At 41.6% G+C, this 26,086-nt stretch overlaps 2 protein-coding genes across 5 annotated transcripts; one reads left to right on the top strand and one right to left on the bottom strand.

Annotated features, from left to right (window-relative positions):
• The first annotated feature begins 5,140 nt into the window (after nt 1-5,140).
• TEX30 (testis expressed 30) lies at nt 5,141-10,605 on the top strand. 2 transcript variants are annotated; one of them, XM_085056852.1, is made up of 5 exons: nt 5,141-5,238; nt 6,259-6,489; nt 7,914-7,965; nt 8,890-9,095; nt 10,241-10,605. In XM_085056852.1, the coding sequence occupies exons 1-5, from the start codon at nt 5,221-5,223 to the stop codon at nt 10,412-10,414; spliced, it is 681 nt and encodes a 226-aa protein (XP_084912978.1). In that variant the 5' UTR covers nt 5,141-5,220; the 3' UTR covers nt 10,415-10,605. The 2 variants fall into 2 exon arrangements, with proteins under 2 accessions (XP_084912978.1, XP_084912987.1); XM_085056861.1 differs by lacking the exon at nt 5,141-5,238 and adding an exon at nt 5,957-5,980.
• Nucleotides 10,606-11,620: 1,015 nt separating this feature from the next.
• POGLUT2 (protein O-glucosyltransferase 2) lies at nt 11,621-26,086 on the bottom strand. 3 transcript variants are annotated; one of them, XM_085056793.1, is made up of 10 exons: nt 26,071-26,086; nt 19,885-20,090; nt 19,269-19,474; nt 18,443-18,520; nt 15,182-15,354; nt 13,995-14,232; nt 13,196-13,405; nt 12,746-12,835; nt 12,105-12,209; nt 11,621-11,884 (listed from the first exon to the last, which is right to left on the bottom strand). In XM_085056793.1, exons 2-10 carry the CDS (start codon nt 19,964-19,966, stop codon nt 11,867-11,869), a joined length of 1,200 nt encoding a protein of 399 aa, XP_084912919.1. In that variant the 5' UTR covers nt 19,967-20,090; nt 26,071-26,086; the 3' UTR covers nt 11,621-11,866. The 3 variants fall into 3 exon arrangements, with proteins under 3 accessions (XP_084912919.1, XP_084912911.1, XP_084912904.1); XM_085056785.1 differs by lacking the exon at nt 26,071-26,086 and adding an exon at nt 22,146-22,461 and having other exon boundaries at nt 19,885-20,056; XM_085056778.1 differs by lacking the exon at nt 26,071-26,086 and adding an exon at nt 22,146-22,398.

Below are 26,086 nucleotides of genomic sequence, written 5' to 3'. Positions count from 1 at the left end.
CCACCTGACAGGATGTTGCCCAGTGGGGACTGGTCTCTCCTTCCAGGCAACCAATGACAGGATGAGAGGACACAGCTTCAAGCTGCATCAGGGAAGGTCCAGACTGGACATCAGGAAGAATTCTTCAGTGAAAGGATGGTTAAGCACTGGAATGGGCTGCTCAGGGAGGTGGTGGAGTCACCATCCCTGAAATTCTTCAAGAAACACCTGGATGTGGCACTTAGTGCTATGGTGCAGTTGACATGGTGATGTTCAGCCTCAGGTTGGACTCGATGGTCTCAGAGATCATTTCCAGCCTAAATGATTCTGTGGTTTTGTTATTCTATCTAAATCAAATAAGTGACCTGGAGGTGATAATTGAAGAAGGTACAGCATATGTCTGCAGAGCCTCTGTAGTTACTCATTCTGACAATTTATGGATAAACAAAGGGCTTAATTTTCTAATTTCTGAGAATCTGTGTGTGAATTACAGGCAAAGAGAAGTTCAATGTCACTTTCTGCACCTCACAATGATCACATTAATGGAAGTGAAAATGGCCTAGAAGCTTGCAGCAAGATTTAAAATGTATACAGTGCCCATACTTAGGAGCTGTAGCATGGTGTTTACAATTATAGCTAGCAATAATCTCCAGGTAATTAACTCATTTGGATGATTAATGACACAACTGCAGAAAGTATCCAATTTTTTAACTGAGAATTAAAGAGACTCAAATCTTAATGCAGTGTTCACAGAAAAATAACCCTAGCAGCAGCAATAACATTCTTTACCATCCCTAACCATGCTAACTTTTAAAAAAGCAACAGATAGAAACAGAGTGAAACTTCAGAAAGAAAACATACCTAAAATGGAGTTCTGCATTCAAAGACCATATGAACATGCCAAAATTACTAATTCTTTCCTTGCAGCAGTGGGAGCAGAAAGGTTTGTTCCACTGGCTCCTGGCCAGATCAGTTCACCATCAGCCAAGGAGAGAGAATAACCAGAATGACCTCCCGCCAGCAATGCCCAGTGCAGTCCCAGCACACGCAAGGACTGTAACAGCTGCCGCTGGAAAACAAAGTGGTTGCATTCATCAAGAACAATGAGGGAATTCAAAATCCCTAACAAAGACTCTGAGAAATGTATAGCATCCAAATTTGCCATGCAGTAGCATGTGTTATGATGACACCTTCCTTAATTAAAGTAAGGAGCTTCCATTTAGCACCACAACTACAAAGCCAGAAATGTTCCCAAAGGGTCTCGTGGAGCTCAAAAGGGAGAGAAGTTTTCACGCACTGCACATTTGTCACCTGATGTTATCTGTGTGTATCTGTGTGTATTTGTGACCAATATAATGCTACAAAAGGCATCAGTTCTCTGTACATGACATAGTTTCATAAAAATGAGTTTCATAAATGAGCAAATGCGCATTATGTATTTATTATATATTATATACTGCCTATCAGTAGCAAGCTTACATAAGTAAGTGTGTTACTGATACATTACAGTCTGAATAGACTAATAACAGATACCCATCTGTTATTAAAAAGTTGTCCAGTGAGGGTGACCAAGTTCCCCAAATCATCATGGAGACAAGGGGATTCACATATGCCATGCTAAAGTCATGTATTTTTCTGCATATTATAGTGGTTCTGTGTATCACCTGCCCATCACCTTCTCTTTCATAGAGGACCTCAAAACTTCTTCAGACCCTCAGGAAGTATGAATGCAATAGTTAAAAATTAAGCAGTGTTTTGGATATCACCACTTTTAAACACAGGAAACTATACTGGCTAACTAGGTAATAGCTTGCTGAGCACTTTCAGAAAATTAGCAAAGCTGCTTTTGATACCTGCGAACACAGCATGTCCACGTGTTGGTGTGTATCCACATCCTCAGGAAAAAAGAATGAAGGTTCTTGCTCAAAAGTCAAGTTTGTAATTTGCAGGGAGAGAATGAACTTTTAAAATAAATATGTGCATCTTCAGCCTAAAGCAAAGAAAAAAAATTATCATCTTCTAGTAAAAAGTTTAAGAAAAGAAAAAAATATTTCTGATCCCCATGACCTTAAGCTGTTATTTATTTTGCACTGGACTACGGACTCCCCCTCCCCCCAACATATTCTTTTATACTTTTATAATTATTTTTATACATTCTTCTGAACAAATCTATTCCAACACAAGATTAATGCAAAAGGTCATCTCTGTTGTTCCCATTATATGTTAATCTAAGTCTCTGGTATGAAATGCTGTATTTATAATCCAAAGAAAAGAACAGGGATTGTCTGATGTGCTACTGAAAGTTAACAGATCCCAAGTATAGACTGGGGATAATGTCATTCTCTGATAAACAGCCACTGTTTCTTCAAACCCAGCTGCCTCTGGCATATCAAATCTGTCAGAGGTGCTTACTGCAGTGCATAGGTTATTATAACACTCAACATATATTCCCATTGAGAAATGGCACATCACATACCTTCAATGGTTTTCATATTTGGTGACAAATTTAGATTATTATGCACTATATACTGTTTTCAGAATAAACTTCTATTTCCAGGAGTGATGTAAGGTTAAAGTTATGAAATGATGCCATGCTCCTAAGAAACCATGTTTTCTTAGATATTAAATTAAAAACATTAATTCAGAAGTTCAGAAAAAAATTATGATTGGTTTGCTTTTTATTCAAAGGTGTGAGCTTTAACTTAGAATATGAATTTATATTTAAGTGTGTAAAAAAAAAAAGCATAAGGATTTTCAATACCCCTGGAAGGGAATACAACTAGATCTCAGAAGAGTTTCTCAGCACACTTGAAAATCAACAACAATCTACTTAAATGTCCCCCAAAACCCACAATGACCTTCCACTAGACCAGGTTGCTCAGGGCCCCATCCAACCTGGCATTTGTGTTGTTCTGGAATCTGTTAGGTACTAGCTACCCTACCTCAAAGACTGTGCTTATGCACAGGCGGGTTTTAAGTATTGAAAGGATGCTGGGGCCAAAAAGAATGAACAGAGAAAATAGGAAGTAAACTGGTAGCAGCTTGTCATATAGAGAAAGCAGTTTTCCAGTTGGAAAGGGTTACACATGGATATATTTAATGGGATACATATTCCTCAAGGACTGCTATGTAGACAGTATGTGAATAATGCAGGACAAGTACAGCAAGTGGACTGAAGAGGGAAGAAAAATTAAATAGAATGCAAAAAGCAGACTAAGAAAGGAGCAAAACAGCACCAAAATTATAAACTATACCAGAGCACATAAACATCCATTATGTATGAAAGAAAGCAGTGATGAAAAAAACCCAGATAATAACATGAAGTTTTTCTTAACTTTCTTTTTGCATGCCTGTTTTCTAGGTTGAGGTTGCTATTACTTTGGGACAACAAATCTTCTCAGTTCACTTTTGCCAAGCATCTAATTTACAAAGGCTTAACTGGTGTTAAGTACTAATCAGAATAGTGTGATCTCCAATCAAGATATATTAATCTGACATTTCCCTAGTCTGCTGGACTCCCCAGATGTGAGCTATGGCTCCAGGAGCAGCTGCCTGAACACCATGAGTGATTCAGCTCCTGGTGAAAGGTATACAACTCACAGAGGCTATGCCAGTGACTTTCACTCAGCTTTAAGCTTCTCCATCTCGCTTTAGCTTGGCATCTTTTAGGCAAGGTAGAAATTCAGACAAATAAATCTCCCATCTCCCTATATTTTTCAGGTTCTCCAGTTTTGTCTTTCACACTTACTGCAAAAATGCCTGGACTGGGAATTTATCAGTGAGGTGGCAGGATGGTCACTGAGACAGCAGCTCAGAACCTGAGCTAACCTGCTAGGTTCACTTCTCAGAGGGCTGCAATATTTGAATCCCAGTGTTTGACAATGTCCAGCTGGGAGGCTAACAATGAGACACTCAGAGCACAAGCCAGAGTGTGCTTTATTTCCCAGCAGATGAACACATGAAAAAGAAAGTTCTGCTTGTTGATGACATCTTCAATCAGCTAAGTAATAGGGCACCTTAATTAATATTGAGTGAGTTTTATACACTGATACTGGAAGAAAATATGAGCTCTGACTAAAGACCTTGCAACAGAGGATTTTGGAATTTGTTTTTGAACCTGTAAAATACTCATTACACAAATACTGCAAGCACTGTTGTATATTATTGGTGCCATCTTCCACCAGTTTAAGGCTGCATTTTGAACACAGTAGGTTATTTGCTGTACAATACAGCACTGCCCAGGGCACAGATATATGTTGGTACCTAGAAAACCAGCCATTGAATCTCTCTCCCATGTGTCAGTGTCACACAGATCCAGTGTGCTGACAGCCACCAAACAAAATTGCCTGATGTCACTCTAGACATTTAGCCTTTCCCTCTGTATTTGGCACAGCTGAGTACACACCTTGAATCCTGTGTCCAGCTCTGGGCTCCTCACACATTGAGATGGTTGATCAGTTCCAGAGAGGGGCAGTGGAGCTGCTGAAGGGTCTGGAGCACAAGTCTTACGAAGAGCAGCTGAGGGAGCTGGGGGAAAGAAGAGGCTCAGGGTGAAATTATCGCTGTTTACAACCACCTGAAAGGAGGCTGTGGGCAGGTGGGTGTCGGCCTCTGCTCCCAGGTAACAAGTGACAGGATGAGAGGAAATGGCCTCAAGCTGTGTGCCAGGGGAGGTTCTGGTTGGACGTCAGGAGGAATTTTTTCACGGGAAGGGCTTTTGTTAAACTGGAATGGACTGCCCAAGGAAGGTGTTGGAGTAGCCATCCCTGGAAGGTGTTAAATGACTGGATGTGGCACCCAGTGCCATGGTTTTGTTGACATGGTAGTGTCCCGTCGTAGGTTAGACGCCACGGTCTCAGGGGTCTTTTCCAACCTAAATTATTCTGAGATTTTGTAACTCATTTTAAGCATCCCATCTGTACTCCCCCAAGTCTGCGAGAACATTTCCGAGCAATCCCTAAGAAATTGGCTTTGTTTTGAGTTACCAGTCCGTGGGGGTTTTTCTTCACACAGGTGAATAAACAGTACTTATGAGGGGCTTTATTTACTTTTGGGGGGTTTTACTTATCTAACACGACTCAATCCACCTCCACCCAAATTCCCGGTCGCCCCTCAAGCCGCTGCCTCGGCCCGCCTCGGGGGGCGGAGCCCGCGCGGCTCTGGCCAATCAGCGCAGCGGCCTCCTGGCCCCGGGGCGGGATTGGCGCGAGGCGCTGTCAGTCACATGACGTCAGTGCCAGGATGAGCGGGCCGGCGGAGGTATGGCGGTGGCCGCTCGCTGCCGTTGGTGCCTCCAACCGCCGCTGGCTCCGTGTGCCGGCATTCCCTGGGGATCTGGGGCTTCTTCAGCCCATGCCAGTTGTTGTGCCCCTCTGGCGAGCCCCTGCAGCCGGGCAGGGGGGCGGGCTGGGTGCGCTGCCGCCTCTGCCTTCCCAGGAGAGGTGTATCCATGGCGGGTGGGGAGCTGCTGCTCTGCCCCTGGCTGTGTGCAGACATCCGGCTGTCCCGTATGGCCTCTGCTGTCCCCTGCTCTGGCATCTTCCACCTCCCCCCGGGGCTGTGGGAGCAGCAGCTCGGCAAGGCCGCCGAGCACCTTTGGCCTGCGCAGCTCCTGGGTAGCAGCGCTGCCGAGTAACGCCTTCGGGAGACAGCAGCGCACGGAGCTGTGCCTCCTCGGGCCGCGGGGTTTGCTCTTTGCTCTCAGAAGCCTCCACAGGGGCATGTGTGCGGCGCAGTCCATTCCTTTCATTCCCCACAGCGTTAGAGCTCGTCCTTGTCTGTGCTGATGGAGGCCCTGTGTCCCCCTGGAGCTTTGTCTGAGCCTGTGCTGTCTCGGTCCCTGGAGAAGGTTCGGTCCTTGACTGTGAGCAGCCTGCTGCTCCGCTCAGTGGTTACCACTGTGGAATTTCGAAGTGTTTGCTAGGCTGTGTCTTAATGCCACGTATTCTTTGGATTAGACTGCCAGTTAGGTCTGGAAAAGCTAGACATATATATGGGGAGGGTAAGAATCATTTCAGTTTATGCTTTGAAGCTAGGTACGCATCATTTTCTAATGCAAAATAAAAGGTGTGGAGTCATAAAGTGACTTGCCCATTATTGTATGGAAAATCTTTGAACCAGAGGTGCAGTTACTCATTTAGTACTCTTAAACAGGAGAAATAAGAACAGGCTGGCAAATTTGGTTTATTTCTTAATTGTCTGGTTTTTCTTCATAATAATGCATAGATGTGTAGACTCAGAACACTTCCTTTTTTTTTTTTCTTCTTTTTTCATTTCTAGGTTAAAGTGAAAATACCTTTTGGAAACAAATACCTTGATGCTATCTTTTCTGTCCCAGAGAAGAAACCAATATATGGAGTGATTCTTACTCACGGAGCTGGAGGAGACATGAATTTCCCTCAATTAGTGTCATTGGCAGCCTGTCTTGCATCTCACAGAGTTCTCTGCCTGCGGTTTACTTGTAGAGGCCTTAATCTTGCCTACAGGACTAAGGCTTTCAAAACAGTTGTGGTAAGGAGTGACCAAATTCTGTCAAAGCTTAGATCTATGGGTGTTGTCTTCCAGATTTCTTAAATGGTGGTCAGATATTAGTCAAGCAACAGTGGGAAAATGAGAAGCAATGTTTAGCTAAATGGAGTACTGTGTGTGAACAGAAACAGCAGAAGCCATTCTTAGATGGGCAACAGCTGGAACAGCTGCCACGGTGTGTGGGTTTGAGTTGAGGGAGAAAGAAAAGCTTGACAAAAAGCAAGAGTGTTTAATGGGAAAACTTAGAGCACGAAAAAAATGGAAGAATTTAGGGTGGAAACAAGAGGTAGGTGATCTGTGAGGGCTTGGTGAGGGGAGGGAGATGAAGAGAGGCAGCTTTGGAAGCAGTTTTGAGAGAAGTTGATCTGAAAATTGTGCTGGGTCTTAGAGGGTTGGCAGCTGCTAGTACTAGACTTTTGGGAAAGAGTAGGGGACTGGGTCACAGCAGGATTTGAAGCAAGAGAGATTGGGATTAGCATGAGAACCTTAGAACCTAAGTAATCTTTGATTCCAAAATCAGTTTAAAGTGTTATCTGCATGTGTTTCTCTTTCTGCTGCTACCTTATTAAAGATGTCCACATGTACCTAGGTTTTGCTAAAATGAGCAGCCTTTTGTTGCTAGAGTATCAGTTTAAGAGTATCCCCCTGATCTGGAGCATGTAGGAAGGAGTGGAAACTTTTTCCTGATTATCTAGTGACTTCTGCTGGGGCATAGGAAGTGTTTTGCATTGAGCATGAGGCATTTCTATAAGAGAACAAAGCCCAGTTCTTAAGGAATTAATTTGTATGATGTCATTGTGATTATATGTACATTAATTTGAAGTCAGACTTTGTTGTCTTTAATGTGGATCTGTTCTCCATTCTTTTCAGAAGAAGCATAATTATTTTAGTTTATGTTAATGTGCTGCTGTGTAAAGGTAATTTTAAGGCCTCTGCTAAGATAGCATCAGATTAGTTATCTCCTAAAACCTGAAAAAATGTTACTGAATTTTATCTTTTCTGTCAGGCTTAGCTGATTGTGTCACAAACTTTTAATTGGAAATACATAACATCAGTGAAGGGCATTTTTGCTAATCTACTTTGCCTTTTGATTGGCCAAGAGTGTGCATGGGGTCTGTTACTATAATGGAGTTGATACACAGTAATCACTTATGTTTTGGTAACTTGATAGGGCATATGATATTTTAGATTTGCTGAGAGCTAACGTGAAATTGATTATGTTCATGTTGTTGCTGCAGAATGTTATAAAACCATTTGTGTGATAAAACCCAAGAGAGCACCTGTTCTTTGTTTAATCTGCAGTGCTAAAAGGGCTTCCTATTTTCTGTTCAGTAGCTACAAATAGAAGAGATCCCCATCTGCCTTAATTGTGACTTGTAATGCTTCTCTTTCTCTTATTTCTTTAGGAATACTTAAAGCGTTCTGATGATTATCAACTTTCTGGTATTTTCCTGGCAGGTATTGTTTTTATTATCAATAATTTTCTCTCTTATGCTGTCTCTAATATTAGCAATCTGTAATTATTCCGAGTCTATCCCACTTTGGTGTGAAGTGAATGAACCCTCCTTATGATACCGCAGATCTTGCTGCAAAGGAGGAAAGAAAGAGCAATAGATTGTATTTTCCAAGTACTTTGGGAGAAAACTTCCTTGTCACTTATAAGATACAGGGTGTGAGTTTTCTGGTTATCCCTCTGTACTTTTGAAATGCAGGTCTTGAAGAATTCTGGTTATTGGTAAATGGGAAACAGTTTTCCCAAAACAGGTTTTGGTAATTAAAATCTAGTGGCAGATAGGAAAAGTCATCTATATTATATGAAAAGGGGAATAGTTGGGGGTGATTAGGAGTATCTTGATAGGGGTTATCCTAAATTTTCTCTGAAGGAAGCCATATCTGTGCTGCTATAAGAATCAGCCACTTCTAATACTCAATATCAGAGCGTTGCCAGCTCATATGCCTCCTCTTTGAGGAAATACTTTGATATTCCCTTGGTGTTACTGACTAACCTCATGTTACAAGTTCACACTTTTTTTCCGTCCTTTCTACTTTTACTTTCAGGCTGAAGTTCAAGGTGTGCATGAAAATAATGATACAAGATAATATCATGGCTATCTCAAATTTCCAGGCTTTGGAGCATAGGACCAGTCCCTCTCTTTCCCTTGCCCTCTTGTCCCTTCATTTTTTAAAGTGGGACATAAATATTACTATGCTAAACAAATATCGTGGCAGAAAATGTTGAAATTACAATTAATATTTTTCATGGAGTAGAACATCCCTAGCATTTTGTACCACTCAGTTGGATTGATTTGGGGAGTTGTTTACTAAACCAGAATGTGGATGAGGTGACAACAGATAATTTTTTTCCTTTTACATGGGACAAAGCCCGTTCCATGGGCTCACGAGCTGCTGCCTCTGTGATACATCAGATGAGCCAGGATTATGATGATGGTTTCATTCAAGGTCTCGTGTGTTTATCTTACCCACTGCATCGACCAACACTGCAGTCCAAGCTCCGGGATGAAGATTTATTACTTGTCAGGTGTCCAGTGCTGTTTGTCTCAGGATCAGAAGATAAGATGTGTGAAAAAGTGAGTACCCTTGTAAATCCTGAAAGGGCAGTCTGGAGGAGTAGGAATGAGCCTCAGTGATGTCTGTATTTCACCTGATTAATAGCCTACCCTAAATAGGTGTCTTCTGAAGGAAGCTTTGGGTAAGAAACTTCATCAGGCACAAGGAAGCCTGGTGGTGCTTTCTTTTGCTGCTTAAAACTTAATGGATCATGCTTGATCTTCCACTTTAGCAAGCTCATCTTTGAGCCAGTGAAATACCACTGCTTTAAATGGTTTTGATAGAATTGTACGAATTAAAAGTGACCGGAAGGAGTGGAAGGAGTGAGTTATTTGCTATTTTGCTTTAATCATTTCAAGTTACAAAATCCGTGCTGTAACAAAAGCCACCAATTGGTCAGATTTTCATGGCAAATTCTTCTAGCAAAATAGTTCTACCCACAAGTCAGGCTTCTGTGGGAGAAAGTGATATTTTTGTAGAGATGAAGAGCAGGTGTGCAGAGGTGAGGAAACAGTGCTTTTCTGCCTTATTTCCTTGCATACAGGTAGCTGCTCTTGAACAGGTCAGCTTGAATTTGGGGGTATGTGCAATTGGCATTTTCCATGCTTGGACAGTTTCTGAGGAGTCATAGTGCTTTTGTGAGGAGTTGTCGCCAAAATAAGTCAGGCTAGCAACCAGCAGATCCTTGGAGTGCCCTCTTAATATGGGAATCTTTGACTTTGTGAGGTGGTCCTTAGATCTGTTTGCTGAGAAATTTCAACAGTGTCAAAGCCAATCCCCAAGGAAATACATTGCTACTTGGCCTCTGTAGACAAACCTGACTTCAATTCTATCATTTTATTGCCAGCACTACCCTCTGACAATAAAAATTGATTCCTTTGTCAGTATGGGGAGGGGGTTGTAACCTGTGCAGCTTTTGAAGTTCTAATTTTCTGCTATTTGATGTTTGAGTGAGGGCAAAGCTTTGGGAAGACCCCAGTATTCATATCCTGAATAGAAAATACATCCCATTTTCCTGTCAAGGTGTTTTTCATGCACACACAGATCCATTTGGTTTTTAGGAGCTGCCTATTATGCATTACACAGGCAAAGCAAGAGACATCTAGGAGTTCCACAGTTTGTAGCAGCTGATTCTCTAATATTTGCATTCTTATTTTCTCCACAGCAATTGCTAGAAGATGTGATGAGCAAAATGAAAGCCCCTAAAAAAATCCATTGGATTGATAAAGCAAACCATGGGCTGGCAGTCAAAGGGCGAACAACAGACGATGTCATGGAAGAAATAAATGCCCAAGTTTTTTCTTGGCTTAAAGAGAATGTTCAAGTGGAGCTGGAATAATTTGCAGTGTTTAAGCAGTATCTTCATTTAGTTTTTCCTGAATGTGGCATGTAAGGGGTTTGTTATTTTTGAGAGGCATATTTTTTAAAACTGGTATTTTCAGAGGTAGAAGTGCAAATGCATATGAAGCTTTGTATGAATGAAAAAAACATGCAAAACAATAAAGAACTTCTTGAAGGACAGAAAATAAATCATGGCAGCATTGTTTTCTGTGTTTCTATGCAAATAACCATATAAAACACTTGGGAATGTAGAGCAGAAAGTAAGGCTTTTGACTAATATTTGAAGTAATACGCTGGAAAAAAACCTACTTGGGTGGCATATCTTTGGGGTCTTCAATTTCCAAGAATATTACTGATTAAAACTGACTGATTTTTAGGGTTCTGCCAGCACATCCCCTGGCAAGCACCTGGCAAGTTCACCTGGCAAGCCTGGTGAACTACTCTGCCTTGGTGTTACATCCTGGCACTCCCAGGTGCTTCAAAACCATTGAGGCAGGGAGAGGAATCCCTGGTCATTTACGTTGTCTGCCACCTTAGGGAGCCAGATTCTGCCTGTGTGGGGATGAAGAGGAGGTAATGCAGGCACAACTGAGCATGTGGGACAAAGAACATGGGTCACAGTTTTGAGAAGTCCCTGTCAGCAATGCCCTTTGTGTAAAGAACTGATCACAGAGGCCCTCTAATAAATAAGAACTGATAGAAGACAAATTGGGTTTAATGACGGAGGAACTCCTGGAGCAGGAAGCAGTCTTGCATCCATTGTGACATGTCACACAAGGCTTCTGTCCAGAGGGCTCCAAAGAGACAGGCCAGGGTCTGCACCTCATTACCCATTAGCAGGAGGAACTAAGGTCCTTGCCTGAGCTCTGACACTGGAGAGGAGATGGAACAGTCAGTGCTGGCAGCTGCAGCCTTCCTCATTATGGGCTGTGAGTAACCTGTTAGTATAACCAAGCTTACAGCAATATTGGAATTGTGGTTTTGTTTCAGGTTAACAAGGTTTATTATGAGACCCACAGCACCAAAGTTATGGTCTGAAAAAGATGCCTTTGGAGAGAGAGATGGGATGGGGCAGGAGGGAGGTGGGGGGACAGATGTACAATTCTCCTTTGTCCTTTCTTGCAGAACGTATTTGTGAAAAGGCTCAGTACATGAATAAAAAGTATCTGCATTTCCAAGGTAACTCAGGACAGGAACACATGACTGATACAAACATGGGTTTTATTTAAAAAAGAAATTATAAAAATGTGTTTGAACAAGGCTCTGCCACCACTGCATGATAAAAAGGAAATTGGGGGTGCTTTGTTTTCTTCCATATGTAGAACATGAAATGTTAAATTTCAAAATATCCACTGACATTATCCACGGGCATACTAATCCAGAATTTTCTCCTTTCTTTAAGAAGACAGTCTGAATGTAGGTAAATACTGAAAAAAATTATTTACTTCTGTCAGAGTTCATCTTTGGCCTGCAGTCAAGAAAGAGGTAACATGTTTCAGTTAACTGGAAGCTTAATTTTTCACTGTCTAGTCCTGCAAATACATCAAGAAATGTTTCTAAGTTCGATAGGTGTTAATGGCCTGGCCTGATAACTGATACTGTGGGGCACTGAGCAGCCCTGCTCCAGCAGGGATGAACAGGAACTGAAAGCACTCAGCCCTTTACATTTAACTCTGCATGTACTGTACCTTTTTTCGGTGGCAAGTGCATGGGAAAAGGTCATCATCAGGCTGCTGCACCTTCTCCATCCCATCTCTGATTTTTGGCTCACTCACTTGCAAGCTGGCATATTCCTAGTTTTAAAAAAAAGAAGATATCGTTAATTCATAAAGTTTTTAGATTGAACATCTGGTTGCCAATACTGTACCATCTCAGCTGAGCAATTCTGTAAAAACTCTGGGGCTACACAATCTGTTCCTGCAGACTCTGTTGCAGACAGGGTGAGCAGGCACCCAACTGCAGACAGGAGCCCCTCTGGGTGCCTCCCAGGAGTTTGGTATCTCGGTGCTAATGCACAGATATTTTCAGCTGTGGTTCACAGGGTGTGCATCTGATGTGGAATTCTTTGATCATTGTGGGCAACATATTCTGGAAGATTAGATCAAGATTTATGGGATCTGACTGCCTCTCAAGAAGCCTGTGTAGTCTTAAGAGGTTTCACAGGATATAATTGAATACAATATTTGTAAACCAAATGAAGACTTTAATTGCTGTGGCTTGCTTCATGGGTTTAAGTACCAGACTGGCCAATTTCCAGCAGCTCTGTTGCCCTGAATTCTTGCTGTGTGATTTCTATTTTTGTGTCAGTAGCCATTAAAAATATACTGACCTGGAAAAGTTTGAAATAGTAACAAAAAATGTGGTCTCCCATAAGATTGTTTCTTGCAAATTCTTGTCCAGATTTTGCAATATTTTTTGCCTGTCAAAGAAAATGAAAGTTTGGTTTATTTTTTTTATTATACAAAATTATATTTATTTCAGGGTGCCAGTGCTGACTGTGGAGGAACATATGATGTTGGCAGTTTAGGATACCTCAAATAAACATTCTTTTTAAAATTTAAGACACGGTTATGAGAATATTCTTTTTTTCTCCACAGTTCAATTTGATTTCAAATTAAGAGCAATATTATGATGTATTTTTACGTGGTTTTTTATTTTTAGAGTTGATAAAAATAGTTTTCAAGTCCTTCTAATATATTTTTTTTGCTTTGTTTTAAAGAAGTGCAATTTTTGTTCTCTTTTAGAAATGTTACTGGGTACTTCTAAATGTGTATTTTACCTCTTCATCATGATCTTTTGCCCACTGTAGTTTTTCTAGTAGATCACTCAGGTCACTTTTAAATGGGATGTAATGTTTCCATGGCTGCAGCTCGTTATAAAAGTGCTCATAGTAGATGGAGTCTTGCTTTAGCACCACACTGTTTCCTGCTAGTAGATAAGGCAATCTGTATGCTGCCACTGTGCCATCAATATTAATTTGGTATTTGTACTGGAAAGAAAAGGACGAGAAGTTATTAAAAACCACAAGAACCCAGTGGCTTGGTTAGGTTATATTATTCTGAGGGCACTGGTGTTACTGACTTGCCGATATTGAGACATGTAGGACTGGCTAGGCAAGCATCAATGTCTAAGGAGCTTTTATTATCTAGTTTGGAATTCATCACAGTGCAGGGTACACAGAGCTTCATCAATTAAGTTCTCCAGGAATTCTTAGACGCTCATCCTCGGATGTGAGGGTAGATGTGCCACTTCATCCACCGATTTTCCCACTATGTTAGTTATGTTAGTAGTCCTGATCGCTGAATCAGGAAAAAGAAATAAAAAGGAACTTGAAGTTACATGAATTATACAAGGTTCTACAGAACCTTTAGATGTAAATCACACATTATGATCCTCAATGTAAGAGCTACATAGCAGTTAATCCCACGGAAGGGATGTCTAGTCATGCTTGTTACTTGTTATGTTTGGTGGTGTCCTGAAAAACTAAAAATCACTTTATTATCAATAGTACATACTAAGTTATTTGATACTGGGAAAAAATGAGAACTGAGTTCTATGAAAAATGGTTAGTGGCTTACCTTAAAAAAATCAAAAAACGAAATGTGCTTAACAATAGGGCCATAGAGGCTTTCATCATGTTTAAAGAAAAAAAAGTTTGTGAAAGCAGCATCTATGATCTCTGGGTATTTCCTGCTGAGTTTTACAAGCTCAAGCCTCTCTTTGCGGCTGTCACGTCCTCTCCAGAAGGCTGTGGTATTCTTGTCTTCCCATGATGGGCCAGTGTTTGCTTGGACTGACATCATATCCAGACTGACTCTGCAGGAGAAAGAAGTGATTTAATAGTGAAGCCTACTGGAAACTTTTTGAAGTGCAATTTCTTAAAAGAGTTCACAGTACCGTTAGGCAGAGAGCAAAGGTGAAGGTAAGTCATGAGCACACCATGATGTGTTACTGTATCAGTCATTTGCAGCAACAGAAACAGATAAGGAATGTTCAATTCACAGGTATGTGGCATGACAGCATCAGTTCAACAACATGGCATGTGAAAAGAGTACCTGTCAGCTGTCATGGAAAAAGGCAGGTAAAAGTGGATATGGTTGCCAGACTGCTGAAGGTGATGCAAGGTAGTATAACTTGCTTAATAAAACATATTTCACATCCTTTAAAATGTTGAGAAATTAAAACACATAAAGTGGGAGGGCAAAGGATAGCAAATTTAGAAAAAGTCTTGATAAAACAAATGGAACCTGAACTAAACAGTGAAATGATAAACGAGCTCAAGATGGATTACAAAGATCTCCCAGAAGCTGTCTTTGTAGTGCTCAAAGATAGAACAGAGCAGTTGCCAAGGCTAGTTAAGATCAGTAATCAAACTAGGAGATGGTAGCTCCTAGTTAGAGAATTCTAGCTATGTTGGGATTTGAAAGGTACCCAAAGAAAGGATTCTAGCAAAATCAAGAAAGACACCTGGCCAGTTGTCAACAAGTTCATGGGGGGGAGAAACAAAACAAACGATTCAAATGCCTAGCCTTGAAACACTCTTAAGCACTATTTTCAGTGACTTGACCATGTTTAGATAAATTTAGATTTTTGAAATGAAACAGTGAAATATAATGCTAATATATTAATTACATAGTTACTGCCTACCTATAGGGTGCCAGTGTCTCAATGAGTAGATGAAAACAATTAATATACTGTTAACACATGAATTTCTATTGAAGACCATTCACTGTGAATTTTGTGAAAAGTTTAAGCCATTTCTTACCGTCCCATAGTCTCCAAAACTGAGTCTGTTAAGTCATATGTAGGCATGACAATGTCTTTTGACTCACTGGACCCACACCACGAGAAGATCGGGTGCAAGTTCTGTGGGGGCTTCCTTTTCTCCAGAGGCCAGTCCCCCAAATTAACAAAAAATTCTACATCTGGCATTTTCACCTAAACAGAAGGAAAGTAGGCACAAATGTAGTTTAACACAAAACAATATTCTGCTGGCACCTTGCATTTTGAAAACAACCTCACTAAGAGAAAAAAAAAAACCAGACAGATGTCTAATATACTTAATGTAACTGTAATAAATCACTGAAGTTTACAAACATGGTAGGAGTTCTGAGACCACAGAGTAAAGCTTACAAAACAATATTTTTTTTTAAATATTTGTACAAAGTCATATAAGGCACAGGAGCACCCTTTTTAGAGGATGGTTTCCTGTTATACTTTACATGATTTGCCACACAATCTTTTTATCAGGCTAGCACTGGGACCTAGTCAGGAATTGTACAGTTCCAAAGTAAATTGGATCACCCTGTTACTATATGGAAAATTACTGCTGGGTGGTAAATTAGTTTTCTGTCACATCAGTGATCTGATTCACCCTGTAGACACATCTCTGCAGGATGCCTAAATCCAACAGAACAGAAACAGAAATAAACAGCCATGATGGGAGGGCCACATGTAGTCAGTGCTGCGGTAAATTATTAAGCATTACATCCTTATTTATTTAAATTATTTGGTAGTGTGGAACCACATCTGAAATCACTGTCACAGCCAAAAAGCAAGCAAAATACAGTTGATGGACAGGAAGCAGACTGAGGGCATAATTTTGCTGCTATATGAAAGTGTGATGCACCCCCATATTAAGCATTGTGTGTGGTTTGGATATTTTCAAGTGAAGTAAGAAAAGGTACAAAGAAAGGCAGCTTTGTACTTTTCCAAAGAAAGGACGAGCTGCCTTGTGAGGAGAAACTGAAAGTGGTGGGACAGTTCAGTCTGGAGAGCAAAAGGCAAAACATGACATATGGGTGAATTTTACAGAACCTTGAAGGCACGTATAAGGTCAGTGTAGAACTAATGTCATATCTCAGTTCACTCTTTTAATTTCTTTTTAAAAAAATATAAATATCCACTACATCCCCCTCAGTCACCTCTTTCAAAGCAAAAGAAATTCATAATTTGCCAAATATCAAACACTCTTCTAAATGGTAGAAAATACTCTTAGAGTGTGTGCTAAACGTTCCAATGCTCAGCTTTAAACTTCATTGCTACAGTGCCATCTAATGGTTATAATGGGCATAAATCTCTACAAATTGTATTTTCTACATATCCTCAGTGGCAGAATCACTCAGCAGCTTAAATCTTCTTCTCCAGCCAGCTATCTACTGTCACTCAGTGACACTGTCCCAATAGAAATTTTTGAGGTATTTAATGAAAACTGTGTTTTCTAGATCTGTAAACAGTCTCTGGTTTTGGAGTTAGCAATCCCTTTTCAACATTTAGCCTGAAGTCCTTAGATGCAATTTAACTCCATTATTTCTTGTCCAACACTACTGACACCAAGAACGGTTTACTTCCATCTTCCAAAAAAAAATCTTTTAGATAATTGCAGGCTACAGTCATGTCTTACCTTAGACATCATGTCCTCCCTTAGACACTGTTAGATGAAGCAATCCCCAGTTAAATGAATGTTCATTTGTACATTTAGTAATTTGTACCATTTTCCTGTGCAATGTTTGCTCAGCAATGCTAGCAATTGAGCAATCCGTAAAGCATGGCTCCCAAAGGTGGACAGAGCAGCATAACTGATCCATTACTAATCCTGAGGATAGTGGAAAGTTTATTTGACATTTCTTTCATGTGTTATGTTAACTTGTGTTCAGCTTTTTGCAGCAGCATGCCACTGCTGAGTCACATTACATTTGTGACACTGTAACCTTCACACTTTTCTGCAGAACATAACCACTCAATAACCCTGTTTTAAACAGCTGTCATAACTACATCACTTATCCAGCCTTTGTGTATTACCCTACCCTTGTCACTTAATTTTACCCATTTTTTATGTAAATTTCTCATTAAGAAGATTTTTCATTAAGAAAATTTAAAATTATGATGCTGTAACATGAGGTACTTGAAGGTTCTTTCATTTCTGTTATCTGAAAATTCAATAAGTATATTCTCTAGTCCATCATTCAGACAAAATATAACTAGTTATTGAATGATGACTGAACCTTCAATAAATTTCTGAAGAATATTTTTTGACATCTTTTGCATCTCTGGAAGCATTGGCAACTATTATTTAAGTAAGGCTTTCCAAGCAGATTACATTAGTTTCTTCTATGCAAGGATTTTAACTTGTTTGAGTAAAGCTTTTGAGACTTAGCCCCCAAAGCATACAATTAAGATACTTGACATCCTATAGGAAATGTTTTATCTTGTTACAGAAAGGAATTTTACTACTCTGCCATATTTTATGATGAATTCACATTGTTTCATACTGATTACCTTATCTTTCAGCTACTTATAAATATTGTGTATATTTTTATTAGATTTTTAAGAAAGATTTTTAGGTGAAGAACTCCATGCTTCAGTAGTTCCTCTCTCTTCTTTCTCCTTTTTAAAAGAAAAAACACTTTGTCTTTTTACAGTCAAAACAGATACTAACTTGGCTATCTTCTTATTTCTCTTACTATTCTTTTAAAAATGACGTATTGTGTGTGCTGAAAGTTAAGCCCTGCTATATTCTGTCACTGTGTACATAATGTCAGGTTTTTTTCAAAGTTTCCCTAGGAAAGAGTCTATGTGTTGCATTTTTCTTGTACATCAAGGGAGTTTCCTCCCACACCACCTGCTGGGCTTTTGTTACTCCATCTCAGTGGAATTCAATGGAGAACAATATACATTCCTTATTTTAAGGAACAGAAATTCCTTATTTCAAGAGACAGAATTTTCTACTAGATGCTACAGGATGATTTATTTAGTCTACAGAAAAGAACCCCAACCCAACACACCCTGTCCAGGTTTATCAAACTCACCAATAAAAGCTTGCTATTCAATTAGCTTTTGTGATACTCCAGTCAGATGGCACCTAGAACATGACAGCTTCAAACAAGGAAAATCCATCTGACGTTCCCATAACTAATCAAAGAGCAAGAGCTTTTTAATAGAAACAGCAACAAATGTGAAGTGTATTTAAGCCCAGGCTTCTATAAAGTAGGACATGCAGAATAAGTGGATGTACAGATGTACTCACTTTTCTTGTCAAAGAAAGCAATATGGCATCCATGAAAATTCTGAAGCCAACATGTTCCCCATATGTCTTTATATAAACCTGAAAATAAACAAAGGTTTTACTGGGTGTTTTCATTTCAAAGAAGGAATTGCACAATTTAGAGCTCTTTTAATCACTTAGTAACTAGTCAGACAGATTGTATGGCATATATTTATGAATCAGCTGGGAAGCTGTAGAAATCTCATCACAGCAAAGTGATGAAAAAAATACAAAAATTACAAGCTTTGCTTGCTTTTGCAGACGTTTGAGGTCTGTTTCATGGAAACAGAAACTGATGCCTATTTCTGTGGTGTTCCATTCTTTTAATTTCCGTATAAAACTCCATTGAAGTGCATATAGCTTTGTTATAAGGAATTCTAGCTCTGATCCTCAGTGGAGCTAAAAGTGGTATTTCTTTACCTCAGACTTATGCACGATGTAATTTATTGATGCACTTCAAATTAGATGATCGTGACACTTCACAGCAGTATTGCTCAGAGAACAGGAAACTGAATTAGCATTTAGGAGACTTGGGTGTATGCCCAGTACTCATATTGATTGCCTGGAAAGGAATTTGCTTTCAGTATGTTTCAGTTGTAACGTGAACAAAAAAGCACTTACAAAGTAGGACAGATATTGCTGAGCTCATATACAAACTGCAAAGTATTCAAGGACAGAGAAGCAAGCAAAGTCTTGTTCTTTAAGAACAGACTACAAGAAGGTTTCACAACTGGGAACAGCTAAACTGCCCAGTTAGCATGACTTGCCACCAAATTCCCATATGGACTTTGATCAACTCATTCCATACCTCATTGTCTTTGATGGTGTAGTGACACAAACTCTGTCTTTGTCCAAATCTCTGTGGAATTTCTTTTGCAATCTTATCTGGGTCAACAGTGGGAAAATTTGCTAGGTCTCTCTGAATCTGCGGAATAGTTTGAGGGCAGTTCATCTCTTCCAGCCATGCACTGCTCTCCTCCTGAGGGCAGTCACAGTTTTCATGGTAAATAGGTCCTATCAGGAACACAATTATAATTTTATTTTTAATAGGTCATAATACTGAGCTGTTGAGATCACAGAACAGGGTCAGACACTGAATATTCATTGCTTAAGGCCAAACCTTCAGCAACTCTAAATGGACATCAGAATTTTTTTTAACTCTAATGGAGTCACGTCAACCTACATCAGCTTCTGTGTGAGCCCTCTACACATGTTCATTAGGCAACAGCTTCACAGCATTTGCTTTCTTTTATTATTTTGAGTAGTATGCATAGGACACACATAATGAATCTATAATTCCAATGGGATTTGATAATCTAGAGAAGTACTGAGATCCCAAAGGATCCTATGCTTGTAGTAGAAGGTATTCTGGGACACAGTTTGTGAGCCTTGATAGGAAATCCATGTGCAGTGGTACCTCTTACCTTTTAAAATATATGGAGACTTTGCAACATGCTTATCTCCTGTTTTGACTTCTATCCTCAGGCTTTTGTAGCTTGCATACATCCTGTATCTCACGAGGAAGGAACCATCTTTCCTGTCCAATACTTGCACACCAACCCGAGTGAACTGTTCTTCAGGAGCAGTGATCTTCACCTGGAATGCATTTTCACCTGGTGATGAAGTGAACCTACCCAGAGAATAAGTGGGAGCTTAATAAACAAAGGAAACATACAACAGATTTCTTAGTCTGGTCCATTTCTTTGCAAGTCGACAGATTTCCAATGACTTCTCTGAGAGCTCTACAAGCATATATCGTAAAGTTCACAATCAAGGTGTGAATTTTCCAAACAGAATTTTGGTAGGCTACCTAAAACATCTCATGTTATTTGAAGCATTACGTATCAAGAAGGTTCCAATCAGTCATGAGCACAGCCCCAGAAACCAGTTGGTGCCCTACATATTGAACAGCATTGGAAATATAATCTTTGACTATATGGGAAGAAAGCACCTTTAAAAAAACAGCATAGCTTTTGATTGGTAGCAGCTCAAGTGTAAAATGATGGGAAGATAGAGAGCATGCAGATTAATGGATCTTGGTGGATATATCTTGGTCTCCTTTCCTGTAGGGACAGAACAAGGGCAATAGTTTTAAACTGAAAATGGGTAGATTTGGTTGGATATCAGTAAGAAATCATTTACATGAAGGTGGTGAGACACAGAAACAGGTCGCCCAGAGAAGTTGTGGATGCCCCATCAGTAGAACTGTTCAGGGTCAAGCTGGACAAAACTTTGAGCAACTTGGACTACTGGAAGGTGTCCCTGCCCATGGCAAGGGGGTTTGAAAGAAACGATCTTTAAAAGACTCTTTTAACCCAAATCATTCTACAATTCTATTTTAAAAAATTACGAGAACAAGTTTCATTTTAACAGGTTAATAAGTCTATTATTTTACATTCAGAAGCAAGATGTTTTCAGATTACCTTATTTTCCAGGTATTATTTAAGGAAGTAAAGAACAAAGTCAAACTTCTTAATCATTATGGCAGCTTATATGGGGAAAAAACAGGGAAAAAACATTATAGAGGGATCACGTAATTCAATGTGTAAATTAGAAATTTTGGTAAAATTCACCATACACCAAACATCCATAAAACCAAATAAAATAATTTGAATAATCATGAAGTTCTCACATGTCATTGAGGTATTAATAAAGTTGGTGCAGTCAAAATGCTGTCAACTTCCTTCCACCTTTCTTCCGTATCTTTAAACATGGTCCCAAATATTTAGGGAGAGCCTGGCATGGAGAAAGGTGGTGGGAGTAGCTAATCTAAGGGGTTACAGCCCAAGAGCATGGTCACCTTTCCTAAAACTTGTCCAGACATACTAGAGATTCAGTCAAGTTCAATTAAATGCAATAAATATTTACTATCCAAATTAAGTTGAATTGGCAGCTTCCATACTCATATGAGCCATGGTGCACCTAATCTGGATGACCTCGATGGAGCATTCTGAGCTCCTACCTAGGTTGTATGACCAGTTTTCCTGTAGAAATGGAGAGCAATGATATCCTCTGAATATCACAGAATCTTTGGGGCTGGAAAGGACCTCTGGAGATCATATACTCCAATCCCCCTGCCAAGGCAGGGTCGCCTGCAGTAGAGGACACAGGAATGTGTCCGGGGTGTTTGGAATGTCTCCAGAGAGGGAGACTCCACAGCCTCCCTGGGCAGCCTGTTCCAGTGCTCTGCCAACCTCAGAGGAAAGTTTTCCTCATGGAGAGGTGAAATTTCTTGTATTTAGTTTCCGGCCACTGCTCCCCGTCCTATTTCATTCCTTTGAAGTTCATCTAATGGCACATGGAGTAATTCCTAAATGATTCTACTGATCTTGTACCTCGGCATGTAGGAGAAATATTAATGTTCCTAACAGTGCAAACAACCATAATGCCTGAGCCAAACAAATTAAATGTATTAGTCACTGCTAAAGTTTTGACAAAGGAGAATAAATCATTATTTTTTCCGTTGACTAGCACGTATGTTTTGCCGTTGAACGTTTTCATCCTCTTATCTCATCCCCTCGCGCCGTTATTTGATACTCCTTGAAAAGATTAACTAGCTCTTGCCTAATGATACACAGAAAGAGTCACGTAGAGAGCTTTTAGCCTGCACTTCCTACAAGCAAATCGCAAGCCGCTCGGTTTGCCCCTGCCCACAGTCTCCCCGCAGAGCCGCCGCCGCCCTCACCTCAGCCCCGCGGCGTCCACGGCCTGCACGTAGAAGTACCGCGCGGGGAGCGCGGCCGCGGCGCGCAGCCCGGGCCCCCACACGGCGCTGCGCTCGGCGCTCGGCCGCCCGCCCTCGCCCGCGGCCGCCGCCGCGGCTCCCAGGGCGAGGCACAGCGGCCACAGCGCACGCATCGGCAGCGCTGCCCACGGCGGACCGACACCGCCGGCACCGGCCTCCTGCCCTCGCCCCGCAGCCGGGCAGTCCCGCCCCCGGCGCGGCTCCATGGGGCGGGGACAGCGGCATGGCGGGGCGGCGCTGCCGGGAGGCGCTGGCTGGCTGGAGGCGCTGGGGAGCCCCCGGGAATTACCGGGACGGGGCGCATGGAAGGCATTGAGGACGGCCGGCTCTGCCCGCGGCCCTGATTTACGCACACGGACATCTCTGCGCCGCTGTTTAATCCGTGCCATGAGCTGAAATTCCTCTCCCCCAACCACCAGCCTCCGTTCACTCCCAAACATTAGGTAGGAAATGGGGTTTACATTTAGGAAAATGTGTTTTCGAATTCCTCCCCAGAGCAGCTGAAGGTGAAGAGCATCTATACTCTGAGGGTGGCAGAGCACTGGAACAGGCTGCCTAGGGAGGCTATGAAGATTCCCGCTCTGGAAACTTTCCAAACCACCTGCTCCAGGTGACCCTGCCTTGGCAGAGGAGTTGGATTACGAGATCTTGGTGCCCCAGTCTCCTGAGGTCCCTTCCAACCCTAACAGTTTTGTGACTCTGTGATGTATGGCTGCCGCTACTGCAGGTCTGGGATTGTCTGGAGCAGAGGTCAAGGGGCACCTCATCCGCTACCACCAGGGCAGTTGCCTGTGGACATTCGGTGATCCCATGGCCCTTTGTCTGTCAAATAATCCGACCTCCAATTGCAGAGAGCTAGTCCCAAACACCAGTGCTATTCTTAACTACATGCAGAATCATTTAGGTTGGAAAAGGCATCTGAGAACATCAGGTCCAACTGTTAACCCAGTAGTGCCAACTCCACCACTAAACCACATCCATGAGCATCACATCTACATGTCTTTTGAATACCTCCAGGGATGGTGACACAACCATTTCCCTGGGCAGCCTGTTCCACTGTTTCACAACCCTTTCTGCAGAAAAAAATTTCCCAACATCCAATCTAAACCCTTCCCTGGTGCAGCTTCAGGCCATTTCCTCTCATCAGTTACTACCCGAAAAACCAATACACACCTCACTACAATCTCCTTTCAGGTAGGTTGTATACACACATATCCAAATACTTTTCTTTGTCCAAGTTTAGCTACAGGAGCCTCACAGAAATATTAAGGGCTGTTTATGGGAGCACTTAAATCCCAAAAGATACTTTCAACTTTGCTCCTTATTGCTTCTCTCTTCTAAGGCAAACAATACAGAAAATTGAAACTCATCAGCAAGGACTCATGAATTTCAAAGAGATTTTGTATTTTCTGTTTTGAAATACTGCAAATATGCTTAGAGAAAAGCACACAAAAATTACTTGCTTGGAGAAAATTCCATGCTGAGAAATGACAACTTGGGTCAATGAAGAGGGTGTTTTCTAACCAACAACTTCATTACAAAATGTTTTAAATATTACCAAGCTCCAGCTCTTAAAGACATTGTTTTTGCCCTGTTATGTTCTCATTGACATTATTTTTCAGGACATTCAGCAGTTAGAATTCTGACTTGCAATTTCCAGTCTAAAAATTCACACAGGCTCTATTTTATATCTATGGCCCTTTAGCTCCTCTCCTTTCCCCACCTTTACTTTCCTGATGTGTTTTATAGGCAGAAATCACACTCCTTCTCAGCTTATATTTTGCTATATGAGAGAAGCCAGTCTCCCCCAGTGGAAGAGAACTTTAAAGATGTTTTTATTTTAAAAGAAATTTGATAGCTGCAGAATTCACAGATCATCCTTCCTCTTCTCAGTAGGATGTCACTGGCATGTTAAAAAAAGCACAGCAGCAATGAAGAAAAGGTGACACACTTCCACCCTCCTGATGTTCTCTCCTCCAGCTTTTTCCCCCCACATAAATGCAACTCAGGGAATCTGTGCAGAGATTTGGCACTATTTGTCAGCACCCAAATAAGTTGTAAGATAAATCATGCAACCTAATTTTAGTCCTGGCTGGCAAAGCCAACATCGCTGCTATCCTAATGCCTATAATTTGGCTCAGATAAAAACGCTTTGGAGGCAGAATTATTTAATTACATCAAATGCTGTTGGCCGACTAAGGCTCAACAGGCTTCCAGCTGGCAAATGCATAAAGGATGCTCTCCATTACAAGAGGCAGGTTACCTCAGGATGAAGCCACATAAAATACTGAATATGATCTAGGTCTTCTCATATCCAGGGGATGGCAAACATGGCTGTACCCACAATTGCTCGAGCACTTTGGCAACTTAGCTCTGCCTAACCACTGACAACTATCACATAACACTAACAGCTGAGAATATATTATAGTCTTTTTTTTCCCATTATTTGCAGGACCTCTCATAGAAAGTATTGCTGGGAGTACAGGCTTTGTGGACTGAGGGCACAGTGTTGTAGTTGTCAGGAGTGAATCCTCTGTCAGCAGGACATCATATAACTTTTTGATATTTTATTTATAATTTTGTAACTACTTTGTTATAAAATCAATCATTCAACAAATCTGAATATTTAAAAATAAATGAATTTTACATATTTGTGGCAGTACCAGAACAGCTCCAGTTGTATCTTCCATGTCACTGTGTTTATTCATGTTGACTCCAGTGAAGGATGGGATGACAAACATTGTCTGCAGTTCCAGACACTGTTACGTGAAACAAGGAACAAGTTTTGTTCCTTCACACAGTTTTAAAGAAGCATTTTTGTTACACATATTCCTACTACCATCAGGGGAACCAAGAGAAACCTGGTGCAAATAAAAGGTCCAGGCATTGGTCCCTTGCTCCCCAGGAAAACCCAATGCTCACTGTTATGCCTCTACATCTTCCCCAAGCTCAGTGGGAAGACACAGCCAAGTTAAAAGTGTGATTCCGAAGCTGAGCCAACAGTTGTGTTGAGCGTGGCCTACCCTATCCCACTTTAACCTACCAGCAGCTCAGGGCAGCAGGGACTGGTGTGTGGGGCATCCCCCAGGAAGCCCTGTGCCTGGCTGGGCCCTTTGGGGCAGGCAGGTGCTCACACCCCAAGGGGACACGGTGAGAGCACGGGGTGACGCCGAGCTGCCCTGAGCACAGTTCCAGTGGGCAGCACTGCCGGAGCTGCGAGGTTTTGCTCAGCAGCTGAGCGCTCCAGCTGGTGGTGACGACCAGCCATTTGTATCAAAATTTTATTAGACAACAATGCTTTGCTTTTTCACAGAATCACTGAACGGGTCAGGCTGGAAGGGACTACAGTGGGTCATCTGGTCCAAGCTCCCTGCCCAAGCAGGGTCATCCCAGAAAACACTGCGTAGAACTGCACCCAAACGGTTCTTCAGTATCTCCAATGAGGGAGGCTCCTCAACCTCTCTGGGCAGTCTGTTCCAGTGCTTGGTCACCTACACAGTAAAGATGTTCATCCTCATGCTCAGGTGGAACTTTCTGTGCATCAGTCTCTGCCCTTTGCCTCTTGTCCTATTGCACCACCGAGCAGAGCCTGGCTCCATCCTCTTGGCACTCTCCCTTCAATACTGATAGACATTGATGAGGTTCCCTCTCAGCCGTCTCCTCCCGAGGCTGAACAGGCCCAGCTCCCTCAGCCTATCTGTTTCTCACTTTTCCGTGCCGAGTCCCCACACAACCGACGCTTCCCGCCACCGCCATCCCCGACCTACTCCTCCCCGCCCTCCCCCGCCCGCCCGCGGGGCACAAGCGGGCGAGACCATGAGGGCGCATATGGGGGGGAGAGGGCGACCAAAGCGGCGCCACTCACGGCGCCGAGGCTCAGT

Source organism: Lichenostomus cassidix, chromosome 1 (genome assembly GCF_008360975.1).
Source record: "Lichenostomus cassidix isolate B80296 chromosome 1, HeHo_3.0, whole genome shotgun sequence".
In the NCBI taxonomy this organism is placed as follows: domain Eukaryota; kingdom Metazoa; phylum Chordata; class Aves; order Passeriformes; family Meliphagidae; genus Lichenostomus; species Lichenostomus cassidix.
Note: the sequence above shows the minus strand (reverse complement) of the source record. Positions and strands in the feature narration are given on the sequence as shown.

What these genes read in the sequence shown, in the direction of transcription:
- TEX30 (XM_085056852.1), top strand. An exon ending in AGGCTTTCAAAACAGTTGTG is followed by an intron (nt 6,490 to 7,913) that starts GTAAGGAGTGAC and finishes TTATTTCTTTAG; the next exon opens with GAATACTTAAAGCGTTCTGA. An exon ending in TTCTGGTATTTTCCTGGCAG is followed by an intron (nt 7,966 to 8,889) that starts GTATTGTTTTTA and finishes CATGGGACAAAG; the next exon opens with CCCGTTCCATGGGCTCACGA.
- POGLUT2 (XM_085056785.1), bottom strand. Translation starts at nt 22,430, where the DNA reads ATGCCGCTGTCCCCGCCCCATGGAGCCGCGCCGGGGGCGGGACTGCCC. An exon ending in GTTTTGGAGACTATGGGACG is followed by an intron (nt 14,233 to 15,181) that starts GTAAGAAATGGC and finishes TTTCTCCTGCAG; the next exon opens with AGTCAGTCTGGATATGATGT. An exon ending in CAAAAGATCATGATGAAGAG is followed by an intron (nt 12,836 to 13,195) that starts GTAAAATACACA and finishes TTTCTTTGACAG; the next exon opens with GCAAAAAATATTGCAAAATC.